Source organism: Sparus aurata, chromosome 3 (assembly GCF_900880675.1).
Source record: "Sparus aurata chromosome 3, fSpaAur1.1, whole genome shotgun sequence".
Classification (NCBI taxonomy): Eukaryota; Metazoa; Chordata; class Actinopteri; order Spariformes; family Sparidae; genus Sparus; species Sparus aurata.
The window spans coordinates 9771724-9790984 of NC_044189.1; the positions used below are offsets into that span (position 1 = coordinate 9771724).

The window sequence follows — 19261 nt, forward strand, 5'->3', positions numbered from 1 at the left end:
TAAACAAATGTGACGGCCGATAATACAAAAGTGCCACGTCAGATAGGAAAACCCTGCCTATGAACGCAGACTTGAACAACCTTACCTTTCAAGTGTATGAAACGATTACTGTAACTGTTGTGACTGTTGCCGAATTAGCGTTGTTGAATAACTGTCCGTTTGCAATCCATTCATAAGAATACGAATGCTGTTGCTGATGGAAGATACCCATCAGTTCATCCGATACGGTTGTGAGTCAGAGGTTGGGAACCATCGTTGTATCGGACACTCGTCTTAATATACAACAGCTCCTGACATGAACACCGCTCGACATTTCCAATTACTTTTTTTTCTGCCAACGAAAGTGGTTTCAGCGTAAGTGTAACTGAAATGCAAACCGAGCCCTCGGTCCAACAATATGACTAACAATCGCCTCATCTTTTTCTGATCTGAGTGATGTAGATCGGGTTTGCGTGTGAAGGAATCGGGAGGCACCGGAACTGCACAAGAGAAAGCTGTCAACAGAGCTCCAGTCCAATTCTTTTTCCTCCGGGCCAGAGTTCTTGAGATAAACCCGCAGTCACAGTAGGAGGCGTTGGATCAAGCTGAAAGCCAGTCGGAGGGGAACATCTCATCAGGAGATCAAATGTAGAGAAGGAGAGAGAGAGAGTGAGAGAAAGAGAGAAAGAGAGACAGAGAGAGAGAGAGAGAGAGAGAGAGAGAAAAGAAGCAGTAATGGGCCTCAGTCACTTTCTCTTCCACCCACTCGGCAGGACATGCCTAAGGCACGAGGAATGCCCCATATTTACTTTCCCCCCTTCCCATTTCTCATCACCACACACGCTTAGCACAAACACAGACTTCTCCCTGACTTTGCTTCCCCCCCTGCCCCTTTCCCAATCTTTAATGGAGCGGTCCAGACTATCCTGTCAGAGCTGTAATGTCATCCCCGCTCTGAGATATTCCCCCTCCGCTATCTACAGCTCTCGCCGCTGTCAGAAGCACTTTGCCTGTGACCGGGAGCCACTCAGATCAAATGCGACTTTTTGCAGTTGTTTGAAGGAGCGTCCGTATATGTTCTGGAGTCTTTTAATAATGACTTTAACATGTGTGACTCGAGTGGAAGACTGAAATGGAAAAAGGTGTGCGTCTATTTCAGCTGGTACCAATTTAGGCGCTTTAGGTAGGTAAGCCTTTACATGCGCAGGATCAAGCTAAATGTACGCTTAAGAAACTGCATAAAGTACAGGTCATTAATATACGACTGAAGTAATGAGCGTGGCTTTTTTAGGCGACATCAGAAGAAATGAGAAGGAACGCTGGAGATGCTTTAAATGCTGGACAGATGACAACAGATGCATTATTAATTTTTTAAGGAACCGTGTGTTCTGATCTTTCTTCTGATTGACAAAAATACATCAATGAATAAATGAGAAAAATTACTTCCCGTCCATTCCACAAATCCTCTGGTGTTAAGATTTTATCATTCTCGGAAAAGAGAGGACAGAGCCATGAACAATCTCTTTGTCTATGATTTACAAAAAAAAAAAGGATTATCAAGGCTATTTCCGCACTGATTACACTGTTTTCATTTCTTCGCTTTAGGGCTTTGGGAGCGTGACGGCGGAGCACTGGTTGGGGAACGAGTACGTCTACCAGTTGACCAGCCAGCGGCAGTACGCCCTCCGCGTCGAGCTGACGGACTGGGACGGACACCAGGCTTTCTCACTTTACGACCGCTTCCAAATCGGCAGTGAGAAACAAAACTACAGGTAACACCGCTCGTTTGGACAAAAGAGGGTGATAATTGTTTTTTTCAGGCCAAGGAATTTTTGAACTGCAGTCTCATATTTTGCACCACATGTTAAAGTGACGCAGACGTCAGGCTGAAATGTGAATAAAGGAATGAAGCTGCAAATGATTGAACCAATCATTTTTTAGACACGCTAGCAGCACTGCATCGATGGCAAACTTGGACCTGGTCAGATAAATATGCCGTGACATTTGGTACAAACATTCATGTCCCCTTCAGGAACTTTGGTGAGCTGTTAACCTTTAGTATGACATTGGGTGTCATGCAAGATTCAGGTTTCCAGCGTCTCCATAGTCTGGTGGCACGGCACCATCTCTTGCCAGATGGCAGCAGCGTATCAGACTGTGGCCAGGTTGGGTGCACAAACCGTGCCAGCTCGTGATGTTCCCAGTCATAATGTTTTCTGTTGCTCCTCTGTTAAAGTTTGACAGGAACTTGGCAAAGAAAGGTAGCCTTCTCAAGTTTCCTCAAAGGAGAACGTTTGCCAAACAATGAAAATTCAGTCCATCGAACATTCTTTGGCGCTTCACAGCAAAACGGTGGCTATCTCCTATAGAACAGAAGCAGGTGGTCAATCGTTAAAAAGACAACAGACAAACAAAAAACTTAGAAAACAATCCAGAAAAATGTGAAACGGCTCCAGGCGTCTGGCATAATCCAAGTCTCCGGAAGTCCTGAGATGCCAACTTGATTTCAGAAGACCACAACACACAGTCGAGTTGTACACCCATTTCCAAAAGGGTGTGCGCTGATGCTTTTAGCTTAGTGGCTACAGTGAAGATGTGGCTTTTAAAGGGTGCAAATATGGTGCTTTAAAATCAGTCTGGGTTTTCACTGGATCACACCAGATGAGTTGTACAGAGCCATTTCATTTCTTTTTTTTTTGTCATGGTGACCACATTAGCATTGCTGTTTCTTAAGCGTTTTGCTCAATGTGCTTTAGCCACAGAGCTGCTAGCGTAGCTGTAGATTCTCACACAAGGTTTTCACAGCCTGTGTAGAGTTAAGCAACAGAAGCTTCCAGTGTCTCCACAGGATGCATTCAAACTGTATTACGTGGAGCTCGTGTTCTGGCTCAGAGCACAACACTATAATTGTTGATCCGTGCAAAACAGAGGAAAATAGACATGACACGTAAAAGTATGTGTCAGGTTCTGGTTACACACCGATAGCGGGGGCTTGCTCCCTATGTAGACAGCTGTAATTATTATTTTACAAGCGTATTTGTACTATCACACGTGTGTGAGATGGACGACTGGAAACGTGACTGAAATGCCTCCCGTCTAGACAAGTCTTTTTTTTTTTTCTTGCCTTTATCGCTCTATAGAAGATTGTGAAACTGTGTGTTTAACATGTGTCACTAATGGAAGGAAGGGAAGGAGGAAATAAATTATATAAGGAAATCAGCCCTCAATAGAAAGACAAAATGTTCCAAAGTGTCAAGATAATGGCGAGGTATGGCCAATATCTATTAGCCCTCCAGACGCCTCAATCAAGTCGATCCCGTTATGTAAGTCTATGGTGAAGTTTTTCTCATTGCAAATTCCTTCCAAACTAAATGTATCGCTTGTCATCGTCTTTCTTATTACAGACCCTCACTCTGATCGACATTTTGTCCTTGTGTGATGTGGGGGCGAAAGGTTTCTGTTTTCTTTTGAGGGGGTTAATGATAACAGGCCTCAAACTATGGCAGATGCTTGGCCCTCTCAGATGTGGAAAACTACTGCAAATTCCACCGACTTCCAAGCAATCGCTGGCTTTAGAAGAGAAGGTCTGACATCTCCAATTCTGCAGTTTTCACTGGATGGCTGGTTCTCTCTGATAAGAGGTCCCTTTGGTTGCGAAATGTCTTCGGTTCAGCTTTGAAAGACGAAACAAGGAGCGGGATTCTGTGACTTAAAATGCCTTTAACTCAACCATTCTATTCCTTGGAAGCTCTAGAAGAGATTACAAGATTCGAGTGTTTCCCCGCAGCGGGGGGCCGTTAGGCTGGTTGCCATATCTAATCTTCAGAGTTGTCCCGCGATGACAGGGGTTCTACTTTTAAGAGGTTTACGTCTTGAGCAGTTTGTACCTGGAGTTGGCTCTGGAGTTTACTCTGGGGGAATGGAAAAATGGATTTCAATCAAGCAGAAAGGATCACATTGTTTTCTGTTTTGAATTTGACACAAAGTTGAAGTTTTGTGTGACGGCAATTTGAGGACTGAGAGAAACTCTGGTTACCTTACGTCTCTGTTAATGACTGTGGTTTGAATGCACAGGCCTGTACATTTGTAGTTCTGGAGATCAAACCAAGAGATGTTTGCTGGGGGTTGCATGGAGGGCCGAGTAGAGTGGGGGGGAAGACTCGCTGTTTCTGATTCACTCCAGTTTATTAACCTGACTGCAGCAGCAAATCCGGGGAGTTGACCCTCGTGTTCAGGCTTTTCTGCCTTTTTCCTTTGACGCACACACCCTCCTTGTGCGCCATTGCTCATGAACGTTATCTCACGTCTAGCACACAGTAAAGTCAACTGGCTGTGTGGGGCAGATAAACACTGCGTGAGTAACACAGAATAAACACAAAAGTTCCTGCCATCAAACCCGCTGCGCTACCATTAAACAGCCACCATTGCTGAGGTAAATCTGTCTGATGTGACCCAGGCACAGATGTTCACAGATGAGGTAATGTTTTTCAATTTTATTGGCGTTAAGTTTTGTCTCGAATTCTGACTTCCCCTATCCCGGAAAAGGTCGACGACGACCACATGAAACGTACCGTTAGCCTGGACAAACTTGCGGATTTCTCCGGGTTTAATCACTGTTGGAAACATCGGGATGATGTAAGTACACAAGTCGCTGTTCGATCCAGAATTCCAACATATTATATCTTCAAGAAAACACCATCCAGATCTTTAATTAGCTTTTGTTCTCAACACACACACTATCACATACTTACATACACTTTTATATCACCCTTTTACGCTTTATTTTCAACGCCCCCTGCTTGAACTTTTGTCCCTTTTGTATTAGAGAAACGATAATTTTGTTTTTGTCCCACTGAGGCATGGCAAAGGACACCCCCCCGACTGTTCCAGGCTGTGTTGGAAGCCGGCTCATACTGTTTAGGAGTCGTATCAACACGCTGATCTCCATAAATAGATCTGTTCTATCTAAAAAAAAAAAATAGTTGCGGTATGATAATCACACGTCGCTCCTCTGAAACGCGGGCCAAAACAAACCAGATGGCCTGGCCCACAAACAAAACCACCGCTGCCACATACTCATGTTGTTTCTGCTTTGGCACCTCTCTGCTTTTAAATGTCAAACAATCTGTGACAAGTCGTCCAAATGGCATTTATTGCTGTGAAACCAGAGAGATAGCTGTAAGCGATATGGTCCGTCTTTCGAGTCGGTTTGGGTTTATTTTCTGTCTTCCGCGGTGGTTTACTGGAATACAGTCCTGCGTCAGTGTGAGTCAGACAAACATTTATCAAGACCTCATATGGTACAGTCTCTCTCTCTCTCTGCGTTTCATGCACAGGCTGTCAGAACAAAAAGCACACAAACAAAGCCAGGAGCAGAAAAAGCACCACTTGGAAAAACCAGGTAGAATAACTGAATAGTGCACGGCCAACAACGCGCACGGCTCGCCATTTATCATGAACAATATCGAGCACAACGGCCAGGAAATGTTTGTCTTGCTGCCAGCTCCTTGGTTTTAGTACATATACATACAGCACCGCATACGGTGAAGCGGGAATTACTCAACTTGCAGGGAGGGAGGGAGGTGTGCAATTATTCCTCCGTGAAACGTAGGGTCATAATCTTTTAGAAAATCAAATCATATACAAGGAATCAATGTCATATTTATGCCATTTGCGTCAATCAGTCATCTGATTCGCGTGTAATATTTAATGAGAGAGAATTTTAAAAAAGGCCTACATCTCAAAAACAGATATTTAAATGGTGTGTGTGCTCAAAAGTTCCAGGAAACCCATTAAAGCATCAATAAACATCGGTTTTCCCTCAATTTGGCAAAACTCAGAAACATTTTTCATTCCTCTCTGTCAGTACCATTAGTATATTACAGTTTCTGCCTGTGTCGAAGGCCTTTTTTTTTCACGAAAGCCAACCGTTGCCGTAGAGAGTTTGCATCCATGAATCATAAATGATAAGGTGACAACTGATTACAGCTTGTTAACACAGCTGAGTTCATGCAGTCAAACACTGTTAAGTTGAAGAGCTTTCAGGCTTTCAGCAAAAAAAAAATCAGAGCTAACACTATAGTTCTGATCACTGGCCAGTTCTTTAAAGAAAAAAGGTTCATCCAAAATACGAAAATGCGTTCCGTATCCTCTCACCCTCGTGCATTCAAAGCCGGTTCAACATTTCTCGAGCTTCACAGCAAAACGGCATTGCAGCATTCTCCTAAAACAGCTGAAATAGATGGGGACGTGTTTAAGACATGCAAAAAGTAATGGGAGAAAAGAAATAATAGAATGGCTTCATGCAGCTCTTCAAACATAAGCTAAGTCTCCGGTGGCTCAGATCCCTTAATTGATAAGAAAAGACAAAAATCTTCACTCCAGGTTTGAAAGCACCCCATCTTTTTGGGCTGGACAAACTGTACGGAGCCATTTTATGTCTTTTTTTGTCTGTTGCTTTTTCACATCACGTCTCCAGAAATGTTTTGTGGACTACAAAACTTTCCATTCCAGTAGAGGTGGGATAATGAGAGGGTGGATGTATCCTTGAAGTTGTTTATTAAGGTTGTTCCAGCTTCTCAAATTTGAATGTTTTTCCCTCTATGACAACAAACTTAATATGTTTGTTATTTGGACTGTTGGTAAGACAATACAGGACATTTGAACGACTCAACTTGGACTTTGTAAAGTTCAGATTTTTCTCACATTTCTGAATATATGTGCCGAACAGGTCCTCGATTAATTTGTGAAATGATATATAAACCTTGCCAAAGCCTATTCATGTACCTCTGGCTCCAAGACTTGAACTTTTGTTCCTCAACGCAGTTAAAAACAGGAAATATCTACGATGCATACAGAACATGTGCTCTTAGATAATAAAACTTGAGAGCGGGGGGCAGATCAGGACGACTGCATCACTGCAACAGAAACCAAATAAAAGAAGAAATCAAATCATCATCTACATCTGCACAGTGTAAGCTGACACCAGCATCATTTTTTTTTTCTTTTTTTATGTTAAATGAGCAAATCTTATGGACAACACTGTGAGGGGTACAGTCGAGCTCACCAGAGAAACAAAGTTCCCACTAAACCACAACCATCATAATAATATTGTGAAATGAGCTGTTTTTTTTTTTTTTTTCTCCTTCATTGTGAGTGGGGTCACCATAATTGCCGAGGTTACTGTCTTTATAAACAACTGTAGAAAGTCCCCCCTATCATCAGAGCTAATTTGATTGCGATGATATAGCGTCGGGGTTTGCAGAAAGCAAAATATGAAAAAAAAAACACAATTTGATGACCCGCAAATATTGTTGTAACGATAGTCGTCGGATCAACACATCCAGCTAATCGCCCTCATTTATCAAGAAGGTTCATTAGCGGGGGTAAAAAAAAAAAAAAATTAATGTGCTTTGTGTCTACGTATCGATGGCAACGGGAGGGGTAAAGTAACAGTCAACCTGTAGGAGGGAGAACAAGCAAAGGAGACACACAAAAATGCTAATTATCAAAGAAAAAATCAAAAAGTAAAGCAGAGGTGAGTCAGAGGGGAATTATGACAAAGAACGAAGAAAAATAGACATTACGCAAAACAGAATTACGTAACGTCAAAAATGACAAACCCGCAAACTGAAATAAATGATACACAATGCCAGCTTAGATAAACAGTGTCACGGCAGATAAACACGGGCTGCATGAGAATGGTCTGGTTGCTAAGAAGTTTTTTTTTTTGATTTATAGGTGGCTCTCTTAACATTTCTTTCCATGATGCCGATTTTTTGACACAGGCTCTTTTTTTTTTTTTTTTAAATAAATAAATACTGAGGATTATTATGTCTGTCAGCCAGCAGAGACCAAAGTTTGAAGTATACAATGATGTAGTGGTGCATATTGAATATTGTTTTTTTTTCCCAGTTACAAACCTTAAAGTGGTGCGTTAAGAAAGAAGGAAACAGAGCAGCATGATTTCTTTATGGCTAATTGATAAGAATGAAGTATGAAATAACATTGTTCTGCACACAGATGTGTTTGCCAATAACAGAAAAGACAATTATTGTTTCTAAAAGCGCAGAAAGGTGAACATAACGAGTAAACCGAATGTTGGCAAGGCCTCCAGTGGGTTTACTTCAGAGCTGTAGAATAAATGTACGTAATCACGTTTTAATGATGGACTCGCAGAGGGGTTGGAACAATAAAGTGGCACTTAGCATAACTGTGCTCCTAAATAATGTTCATAGTTGATTCATGAGTCGAGTTTGCCCTGAAATGAATGTTAGTGTTGTTGCAGGACGCGGGGCGGTAACAGAAGAGAGTAGAAAAGCACAACATTTTGACTAGCGAGCATCTTGTGAAAGGATCAGTCCAGCATGACACCAATCAAGCTGTTCATGGTGGGATCACACCAAACCAAGGCTTTATGTTGATCTCAATGATTAGAACTGGATTACAGTGATCTGCAACCTAATACAAATGTGTGCCGGGGGCCATAAAGTGTCCCCTTTTCCTACTTCCTACCTCCCTAGTTGCACCAACCGTCACCATTTAGCCACTTAGCCCTCGTTTTGATCCTAACGACACACCTGTAAAGTTTCACGACTGTATCACGGTCGTGACTTTACTGCCCTGGCAAGAATCTGCCCACAGAACGACATGTAAACAGCTCGGTGTTTACTCCAACTCGCTTTCTGTGTGAGTTCCCACCACAAAAGATGGGTTTTCAGGACGAAATTTCAGCCGTGATGACACACACACACAGACAACAAAACAAACTGAAAACGTTGCCAGCCGAAGCTCTGGCGCCTGGTGAAAATCCTTGTGCAGATTGTTGGATGAATGATGATGATGTACTGGAGACATATTCTAATGACAAGGGAAACTTCCATTAATCAAGTGCAAACCAGTATGTTTTTGAAGATTTCAGTGAAATAAAAAAAACTTTTTCATGTGTTGGATGTCATGCCCTACTCATTTTGCACCCAAGTGGACTTAAACCATAAACAAATCATACATCCTATTATCAAATTTCCCAACAACTTTCTATTTGGATTTGTCTAAGAGGGTGTTTCCAAAAACCCTTTGCTCAACTTTAGACACAAAAGCCTGACAATGTCCGTATTTAAATGTTCATGTAACTACTCCAGAGGAATGAAGGAACGTCTGAGTAATGTCTGTTTAATGCAACTTAAGCACTAATATGCATGCAAAGATGTGCAGTACCCTGGGCGCGAGACGGATCCATAAATTCTGAAATTGTCCGAGGTGCACGTCCGCAGTGGTTAAATATATGCACAGACACAAGTTGAGGTTTGCCGATTAAAACAAAAAAAAAGAATTGTTCGTACGGTATGTACTTTCAGTGTGCCTCCCCGCTGGAAGAAAAAGACTTATATGTTTATTTTTGAACGAGCCGTTACATCTTTATTCAATATCCGCCTTAGTTCGTACAGCCAAGTTCTTAAATCCAGTAATTTCTCCGTATGGTAATGGCCCCCGATCTCCCCGTGGAATCAGATAGATCTCGTTTAGATGTGTTTCATGGGAGGATTTTTTAGAAAGTATATTGGCAGAGATCGCTGGTTCCAGAAACATGGTGACCCTTCTATTTTCCAAGACTCACACTGAGATAATCTTGGATATCTCAAGTTATGTCTACTTGAATCTCATCCCGGCGAGCGTCGGGTTCCACGGTTTTCCAACGATAACGGAGACGAAGCGTCGGGGCCGCGACAGAATCAGCAGCAGGACTCGTCAGAAATGAAAAATCTGTTGTGTGTTTAAAGTTTATAGGTAATCAAAGTCCCGATACGGCGACACAATGTACAGCCGAATGTTCAGCTCTCTGGTATGGAGTCATAGAAAAGTCATAATACATCCCGAAAGGAATGAGAAAATAAAAGAGGAATAAAAACAACACCTTTTTTAAAATTCGTTTTGCAATTGCACTTCTGTGACTCCATAGTAAACTTGACATCCAAGTAAATTTAAAAATAAATAAATAAATGACTGATTACACACAAAATGATCCCATTTCAAGGTCCATCTTCCAGCTTTGTCCTGAGCTTTCAGCCATACCACATGGTCTTCATGAGTCAGCGAGGTTCGCTCGGTTGTCACAGAGACGGATCTGCTTAATAAAGGTGATATGCATGATGGATGCACTCATATCTGCTGCTGAACTCACACATCAACAGATCCATTTCTCTGCAAACTAAACAAACTCCGACTACTGATGGCTACTGTCCTCCAATACATTTGAAGACTCAACAAAGGCCAGTAAGTGTCCGATGAGTGGAAATTCTCATGCCAGTTGTCAAGTCAAGAGTAATTTTTCCATTCTTACTCAACAATGATTTTAATTTCCAATGGTTTGCAAGTGAAACTATCACAGAAACCTCAATCTCAATAGTGTGCCACTGGATAGTGTACCCACCTTTTTTTTTTTTTTTGATAGCTTTTCGATTAGATGCCTGAAATAAAGTCACCAACCATTTTGTTCTATGACATAAATTAAATAAGTCAGTAGAAACCCCACTTGTGCTTATCCAAAAGCTTACGTGTCTTTAAAAGGATGGTTGATGAGACTAAAGAGGTTGTCGGTGAACACTAAACACCATTACTCTGAACACGGACACTCACTTTTTCAGTCTGACGATTGCATTTTATACATCAAAAATCATGGAAGTGCTTTTTTTTTCTGTAAAGATTATCTTGCTGAGTCAAGTATCATAATTTTTTTTTCTGTAATATTTTTGATTTCAGCCTGCTACGTGGTCATTTTCATGCTTGTCCCGCGTATATGATGGTTAGTAGCGAGCTAAACTCAAACTGTGAGCAAATTGTGAAATCAAGGGAGGTAAAAAAGAAAGTTTCAAAAACACTAAAAACTCCAAAAGGGAACTATCAGGATGAGCAGTGTGTCGCAGGAGGAGAATAGCCCAGCTGACAACACTGAATCTAGCATAAGTGCTAGTGGCACCACTGCAGTTTTCACAGAACTTGCTAGCGTTAGCAACAAACAGCACAGAACAGTATGGAGACATGACCGTACATGAAGAGCCGAATACTTTCTGAAGTAAACAGTTTGGGAAACACTCCTCAGCCGCTAACGTTGCTGCAGAAAACATTGCCTGTATTATCAACCTCCATGAACGCACTGCGGCTAACCTGTGCATACTGTTTCCATCACGTCTGCGTGTGTCTCGACGGAGCTATTTGACACCCAGTGGTAGGAGAGCAGCCAAGCGGGTCTCAGCCAGCCAGACACCTCTGTGTACCCTGCGGTAGGAAGCGAACCATTGGTCAGGGTGATTAACCTTTGCAATGGGCCAATCAGACTGCAGTTCAGGAGGCTAATGACTGCCAGGTGTGTAACAGCACGCGCTGGACCCTCGGCCGGCCGGGTTGTCACCTTCATGTATCGAGATGAAAGAAAACAAGCGTAGCTGTCAGTCAGCGGATGAAAATATTTGTTAAAAAAGGGCTGTGAGCGCTTTCATCCGAGCCTCGAGAAAGATGCACATTATAGAAATGATCGCAGTGTGTCTGTATTCGATTTCTCCGGCGCTCTTCAAAGAACGGCTTGAACTTTGCACAGGGTAGCAGAGATTCCATGAGACACATTGTTTAACGGCCTTTCACTATCCCTTCCAGAGAAATTTCCCTCATAGAGTTTCAGTATGACAGCAATATCCTCTGTTTCAGGGGGAAAGTTGTGAAATGGGATGTGTCAGATACAAAAGTATGACTGCAAACCGGCGACACGTTAGCAAATCCGAGGCCTCGCGCCAATCCCAGCCGGCTCCGCTGCGATCCAACACATCCTCTGCTGTGTGTGGGGAGAGTGGGATGCATATTTGGGAGAAGTCCATGTGATCACTTTGAATGCATTTAAATATGATGGCTTATTTATGTTTGCTTAACTTTTTTAAGGTGCTTTATGGGGACAAAAGCACAAAGTAGCTAAGCGTTTTGTGGCACTTCTAACACAACAAAAGCTTAAATTTGTAATACCCATAATAGAAAATGCACGACATGTGTGAAGTCTTTGTTTCCCCTGTAAAAAAAAAAAAAAGGTCTTAATATTTTGATAATGTTTCATAACAGTGAGTTTAAGACGCACTGTTAGAATCCTGCTAACCCAGTTTTTCTTGGAAGCGCTCTCAGATAAACATATCTGATTCCTCACCTGACCCTGCAACGACTCATTTCCCACGTACACAGCTTGCAGCTGCAATACTCCAGAGCATAGACTGATTATGAGTGAAACTGAATCCGCATCAAAGTCGAAGCGTTAAGACACACTCATACACACACATTTTCATTGTTTAGTAATGTGAATAATTTGGGTTTAATTTGTCAATTTTTCTCCATCAGAAATGTTTGCATCCAACACATTTGCAACACAGATGAGTGAAATTTAAAAGGTCCAATATGAGAACTGCATCTTTTGGAATTTGAGAGAGTTATTATAGTTACACCCAAAACATGACACACCTAGATAAGACAGACCAAGATACACCTAAAAAGTGAATTAATCAACAGAATATGAGGAAATACCAGTTTTGACGTTGTGTGGAAGGCATCTATTTATTCTGCTGCAGTGATTTCTAATAAAGTTAGCATGCTAACTAGCTCTTGCCAGTTTGTACTTCAAGAATAAAGTCAGATAGGATAAAACACCAACACTCTCCTAATATGACTGCTAGCTGCCGGCTAACTGAGCTTACCAGCTAACGGCAGCTAGTTAGTCGCAGTTAGCGGTTACTCTGGGGATTTACTGCCCCCTGTTTGTTTGTTTGTTTGTTTGAATGAATTTGTTGTCCAATTCTTACATATTGCACCTTTAATGTGTGACGATGAACACATTGAATAATGATTGTGAAAAAGCTTTTTCAGAAGTTTTTTTCTTCTTTTTTTCCACATAGCATCAACTGTTGGTGTTTGAGCAGTCCATTTCATTATGACATCCAACAGTAGAGGCAACCCATCATGCTGTTTCCAGTAGTGTAATGGAAGCAAGCAAGCAAGCTAGGCTAACTAGCTTCTACTCTCTGAGTGGAAGTTACTTTTTGTTGTTTGCAGACGAATTGCAGAACTTTATTCCAGGATGAATCACATAATCAGGTAACAGAACGGGAAAATACAACAGAAAGATCACGAAAACTGATCATACGACTTGACAGATGAATTTAAGACTAGACATCAATCCAAACCAAACTTAATGAGGGGATAAGGTGAAGATGAAGTGAGGCGGACAATCACAGGCGAGGGGAATGATTGGAAAAACACTAGAGGCACGAAAGAGGCTAATGAAACAGATGCAAGACAGGTGTGAAGGGAAAATCAGGCTGGTGAGGAGCACAAGAAAAACAGGAGGGAAAACAGAACAATGAGCAAAAGTAATTTAAAAAACCTTGAAAAAAACACATAAAAAAAAACTAAAATGACATGCCCGTATAAATATGACAAAAGATCACAAACAAGTGGATATCAGAAGAATAAGATGGCAGGACACCACCCTCCCTTTACTTTAACTGGAACCACTAGATTATCACGCATTGCCTGATAAGACCCAGATCTGAGCGAGCGAATGTTTGTCCCCTGATACATTTGAATCCTAACCCTAACCCTAACCCTCCCATTCTTAGAAAACAGGCCTCAGGAAAAGCGTCTCTTCCTCTCGAGTTCATTACTTCACCCATTTTTGGATTACTACAGTTATCATCAAAGTGCATGATGGATCCAGACAGGAAAAAACTGCAGATGTCAGCTGAGCTGGGGGGAACGTTGGTTTGGTAAATATGCGGCGAACCCGGTAAACACAGCCGCGGAGTATTTAAAGCACCCTGTCAAAGTGTCACGCTTAAAATCCCTCTTGATGATGTGCCTTGGCGATTCGTCTGCGCAACAGAGGTCGTAAGAGCTTTTGGAAAATGGAGAGTGGATGTGCAGTGCAGTCTGGTCTTCATCAGAGCGGTAGCAGACCCCGTCCTTGACACTGCATGTTTTATTTGTCAGAATCGGGAATTAGCTGATAGAAGTCATGCTTCTCTTAAGTGAAGCAGCACTTTGGGGTTTACTCTTAACTGGAAATTACATCCAAAGACATCTGTTGCTTTGGAGACAATGGTTGATACTTCAGCATGTGTCACAGATGACGTACTGTTAGCAAGAAGATATAAGCACACGCAACTGCTTATGATATACTCACAGGCTCTTATCCAAACCTGCCCATGTCTCGTGGTCAGTCGGTGCCACTGATTAGTCCACATGACTCACTGTCACATTGTGGGCTTACACGTATTGGTTTATTGGCTTCGTGAATTCCCCACTGTGACCTGCGCCGCATTTACACAGCTGTCCAAATACAGAAGTCTTTCACGTTAAATGACTTTCTCTCCTGGGGAGTCTACCCGTCTCTTTTCTTTGAGATGTTCAACCTGATGCCTTGAGGCCTCGCTGACGCTGGAGGTATTCAGCAGCGACGCAAAGCATGAGCTATTTGGTATTTGTTACTTTTTCTCATTGGGGGGAAAAAAAAAAAACCAAACTGGGTGCAAGGTTCACTACACGCCCTTGGTCCCCTGTTGTCCAGAAATGAACTCAGGAAATTGCTTTCGGTGAGAATGGACCTCATTGGCATGGTGCTGCGATCTCTTCTGTTGGGAGAGAGCAAAGCAGAAAGAGCGTGAGAGAGACAAAGTACTTCCAAGTGTTTGTTGCGGCAGATGACGGGAAGGCGTGTTCTGATGGTAATGATAGAGCTGTCAGGAGGGTGAAGGAATTGTCAGATCCGCATGCAGCAATTCCCCATCACACGACGAGTGAGTTCACAGCGCGACACACCCTGAGGAAATATGCTTACAAGCTTTGTATTAGTTTTAAATTTTATGTTTTGAACACTGAGTGCGTGATGAAATTCAGCTTGGGAGTGACGGCTTATCAGACCTATTGTTCTGCTGTTTGTTGTCATGTGAAATATTAATACTATCCGTCTTGTCAGCTTACATGGGATGGAAAATTCACCAGTTGATGTTAAACAGCTGTTATTTAAATTAAAGCAAAAACTACTCAGTTTATACAGACCTGTATATCTGCAACCGCTGTGCATTAACAGTAGCGCAGGCTTTCTGTAGCACATGTTTAATATGCGACACATTTTTGGTGTATTATTTTGCAGAAAAGCAGGTGCCTAATGATGACTTTTTGGTAGCCGAGGAGGAATTGAGTGACATAACCACGTATAGACTCCATGGCTAAACAAATAAAAAACAATGGCTCTTCGGAAAAAGGAAAGACAGATGATATAGCTTCAACAACGCTGATACTTGTCAGTGTTAAAATTCATCTCTGAGTTGGTAAACTGCTCGATATCAGAGCTGCATCCAATGTGACTCTGGGTGTTTATTCCTCCAGACAGTCTGGCTCTGCACTCAGCGCTCTTTTCCAGAGCTACGTCAATTCAAACAAAACAACAAATCTTCCCTTCAACAGCGTTAAAGAGATCTGCCTCCTGTATGCCGTCTCTATCCAGCAGCCTGCGTCTCCTACCAGCGCTGATTGTTATACATTCAACATGCTCAGTTTGGCTGGACCTAAGAGGACTGATATATAGTAGCTTCTGCGGGGTATGCACTCTGCGATTATCGCCTGCAGTGCTCTAAAACATGCTTTTCAAATATAAAATCTCTTACAAAAGGGCAAAAGATATATACGGACTGGCGGCAGAATTGCAGTATCATGTGTCCGAAATGGCATGGGTTTCGTGAAAGGAATGTGTCATCATGAAAAGCAACGGACAGCAGGAACAGTGTGCTTAAACACAAGGAGACAGGACGAGGGGAAATACCTGTCATCCAGCAGTGGATGTATGATAGGTTTAACAGGTTGCTTGTTGCTTTTTCACCGTGCGTAGCTGTTACAGGGTAGTATTTTATGACTTTCCCTGTTGTTGTGGTGTAAATTAACGTACTGTGGGCCCGCAGATGGAAATGTGATTCCCAGACATTCCTTACACTACATGCTCTTTCCCTCTCCCTCACTTTCCATCTGTATGTCTTTCATACGCTGCCTCTTTATTTTATATTCGCCCTGCCGCGTCAATGTTGTTCCAGGTGTTCTACATGTGCTCAATCACAACAAAAAAATAAAGATCTCTCGGGGGACGTTTCCTGAAGAATATTATGTCTTCTCGCTGTCTTTATTACTTGCGCTGCTCACTCCACCACACTCCTCTCTTCCCCCCTTTTTTCCTCTTCCTGATGTGTCTCCATGTCCTGACTCCCTCCTCCTCCTCCTCCTTGATGTGTTTCAGGCTGTTCCTGAAAAGCCACAGTGGGACCGCAGGCAGACAGAGCAGTCTAGTAATCCACGGAGCAGACTTCAGCACCAAGGACATGGACAATGACAACTGCATGTGCAAGTGTGCGCTCATGCTCACGGGCGGTAAGTGAGGCCAAACAATGCATTACAGTAACATATGCACTACATAACTTGAGTATTAGTTTTGTTTTTTCCACTATATTCTAAGTAATTGCTGAGATCAGGGAACATGTCAAGATTGCTTTATTGAAGTGCAGCACAAACAGAAAAAAATGAGGGATCGGACAATCAGATGATCTGTAAATACGCCAACAGCTTAGCCAGTTTATCTAAACCACTTCATTTGGGAGTAAGCCTAAATGTAGCTGATACATTGCACAGCGGAAGAGCAAATACAGTACACAGTGTACAATAAACTGTGATGGATTTTCAAGACAATTTAAAGCTGCTTTCATTTATTTTCCCGCTGTTTGGGGGCAGTGTAACAAGCCGTACACATAATATTGACATAAATTCACCGTTAGAAGTTGGAAAACTTGTTAGCATACAGGGAAAGTTGCTGATTTACAATTGCTTACAGCAGACACAGCATTAAGCAACATTGGCATTCATTTTGAGTAGTGTCTCTGGTTGCCTGATAAATACAAGTCACCTACAATTAACTTAAATATGACATGCTGAAGAACTTAAAGTTAGTTCCGTAAAACTGAGGGGTCTTCTGATCCACTGGTAATGTGAAAAATACTGACTAGAGCAGTTTTAAATTGTAATTTCACCGTTTGCCTTCACTTTTGTATTATCCAGATAAGCTTAGCTAGCCTGCCCGCCTCGTCCAAGTTCTTGTGTTTCTTACCCCATCAGACGTCTCCACGGCGATGTCCTCTTACATTCAGATTCCAGCAAATGACATGGGGAATACCATGTTATTATTACCATTACAAATCATGGGTTAAACTACAATAAAAGGCCCAAAATGTCATAAATCAGAATGATCCTTTAAGCATTTTATTCTGAATTGAATACACAATAGAATGATGTAACTATCCCAAAAGCAGATTTCTCTGATTGGCTTTACGACTAACCCACAATGTTCATTGCCCAGTCATTAGTTCAGGTCATTATGCTTGCAACCTGCGCTTGCAGCGCATGCAATAGGCTAACGTGGCCACTTATACATCTATCTGCACCTATTAGCTTATATTCCGCATCCCTCCCCAGTTGTGCTGTGGTTGGAAACGAGCGCCTTATAAAAATCCCTGGGCGCGGCACCAAGTGTCAGAGAGATTTAAAATGACTCTGCTTCTCCTGCTGTGTAAGTGGAGCCCGGTGACCCTCGCTGTCACCTCATGGCAGCTCTATTGCTGTGCAGCCCTGACCTGGTACTAATCAAGCATTTCTAAGTGCAGATTTGAGATCAGCATTACCTCTTAGGTCATTGTGAATGCAGTGGGTTAAAGGGAACTGGCATCTGATCGCTGATCAACACCACTGCCCCGATCTGATTCATAGCCTGCCTATGGCCAACCACAAAGGAAAGGCATGACAACATGTAGCCTGAGTCAAGGCTGGTCTGAACCCAGCTCTGGGATGGCTATATAGCATGTACAGTATATCATTTGATTTATTCCCTGCATTTACGAGAGCAGGGCTGACACCAAATGATGTAAGTGTCTGGACTATACAAGAGGAACATACTTCCCTGCTACATTTATGAGGACAATACAGCATGCCGTGTCAAGAACACAGAGGAAAATATAATGTGGACACACACATACTGTAATGTATATATTTACCCAGCACCGGAACATAGAGTAGGGTTGAGGCACTGACAGTAGGAGGTACGGGGGGATCCCTCTATCATGAGAACAAACTGCACAAGCTGAGATTTCGTTTTCAATAGAGGACATCGCCGCTGTTTTTACAAGTCAGTAAAAATCTCTGGTCTGGAAACAGAGAGTATACCGATCATAAATCCCAAAGGATTGCTGCTGTACAAGCTGAATGTTTACATGGGTGTCGGCGGCGGTGTGGTCTGCAGTTTATCAGCAGATGAGGGATGGCAAAAAAGGATGTGTTCACTGTAGTCTGCATCGCGGTTTAAGGGGAAATATATGAGAAAACAGCAGGTTGCACAACATGCATTTTGTGACATGCTGTTATCAAACTCCAGTAACTTGCAGTTATTATCTTGATAACTGTGGAGACTCCGCAACTACTGAACCAATGCCTGTTGCAAATTATCCTTAGGGTGTCCTGGGTGTTCAGAGGAATCTAAACCCACTGCTGTGAAACATGGGAAATTGGTGGGACTATGAATAAACGTAAGAATTATGACAAAAATGATCAAATATAGGCCAAAAAATGAATGAATATAACTTTAAAGGTATTTGGAGTGAAACTAGGATTGTGCATGGTGCCAAAACTGCAGAACTGGGTAAAAGTTCCCCAGTGGGTTTGTCAATTTGAAATTATTGACTATAGCAGCTTTAACCTTTCACATCTTCAGTCTATTTACAAAGATATCAGGTGTAGCTGCGCCTCTGAAAGATTCCCAAGCTTGAGGGTCATTCCTCATTTAATTCAATGTAAAAAACAAAAAAATGTGCAGATCAAGTGCAATTTCACATTTGATTCCCTCTGGCACCAGCAACCTGAAATTATATGCAGCGGCGGAAATGTAAGGAGGCGTTCACCAGTTTCTGTGCTATGCTGCATATGTGTCTTATGATGAAGTAGCAATCAAATTGAAATTCATATGTGTGCTCCATGCCAGCAACAAGGGCGGAACATGGCCCCTGATTACCGACAGGTCCTGTGAAATGTCATACCGTCGGCTGCGTGGTATTCAGGTCTGAGAGGAGAGGCGCTGCCATTTGCGGCTGTGTGACTGACACATGCCATTCCTCACATATGTTCTATATCTGACTGTATCACTGAGGGTGTGCAAACTATATCAGGTATA

General features: G+C 42.3%; 1 protein-coding gene across 1 annotated transcript in view; it reads left to right on the plus strand.

Moving 5' to 3' along the window:
- The window catches only part of angpt1 (angiopoietin 1), a 63391-nt gene that overhangs the window by 39490 nt on the left and 4640 nt on the right, over window positions 1-19261 (plus strand). Inside the window, exons 7-8 of the mRNA XM_030413076.1 lie at window positions 1585-1751; window positions 16292-16422. Of these exons, the coding sequence (XP_030268936.1) occupies window positions 1585-1751; window positions 16292-16422 (298 nt within the window). The remainder of the gene's footprint in view (window positions 1-1584; window positions 1752-16291; window positions 16423-19261) is intronic.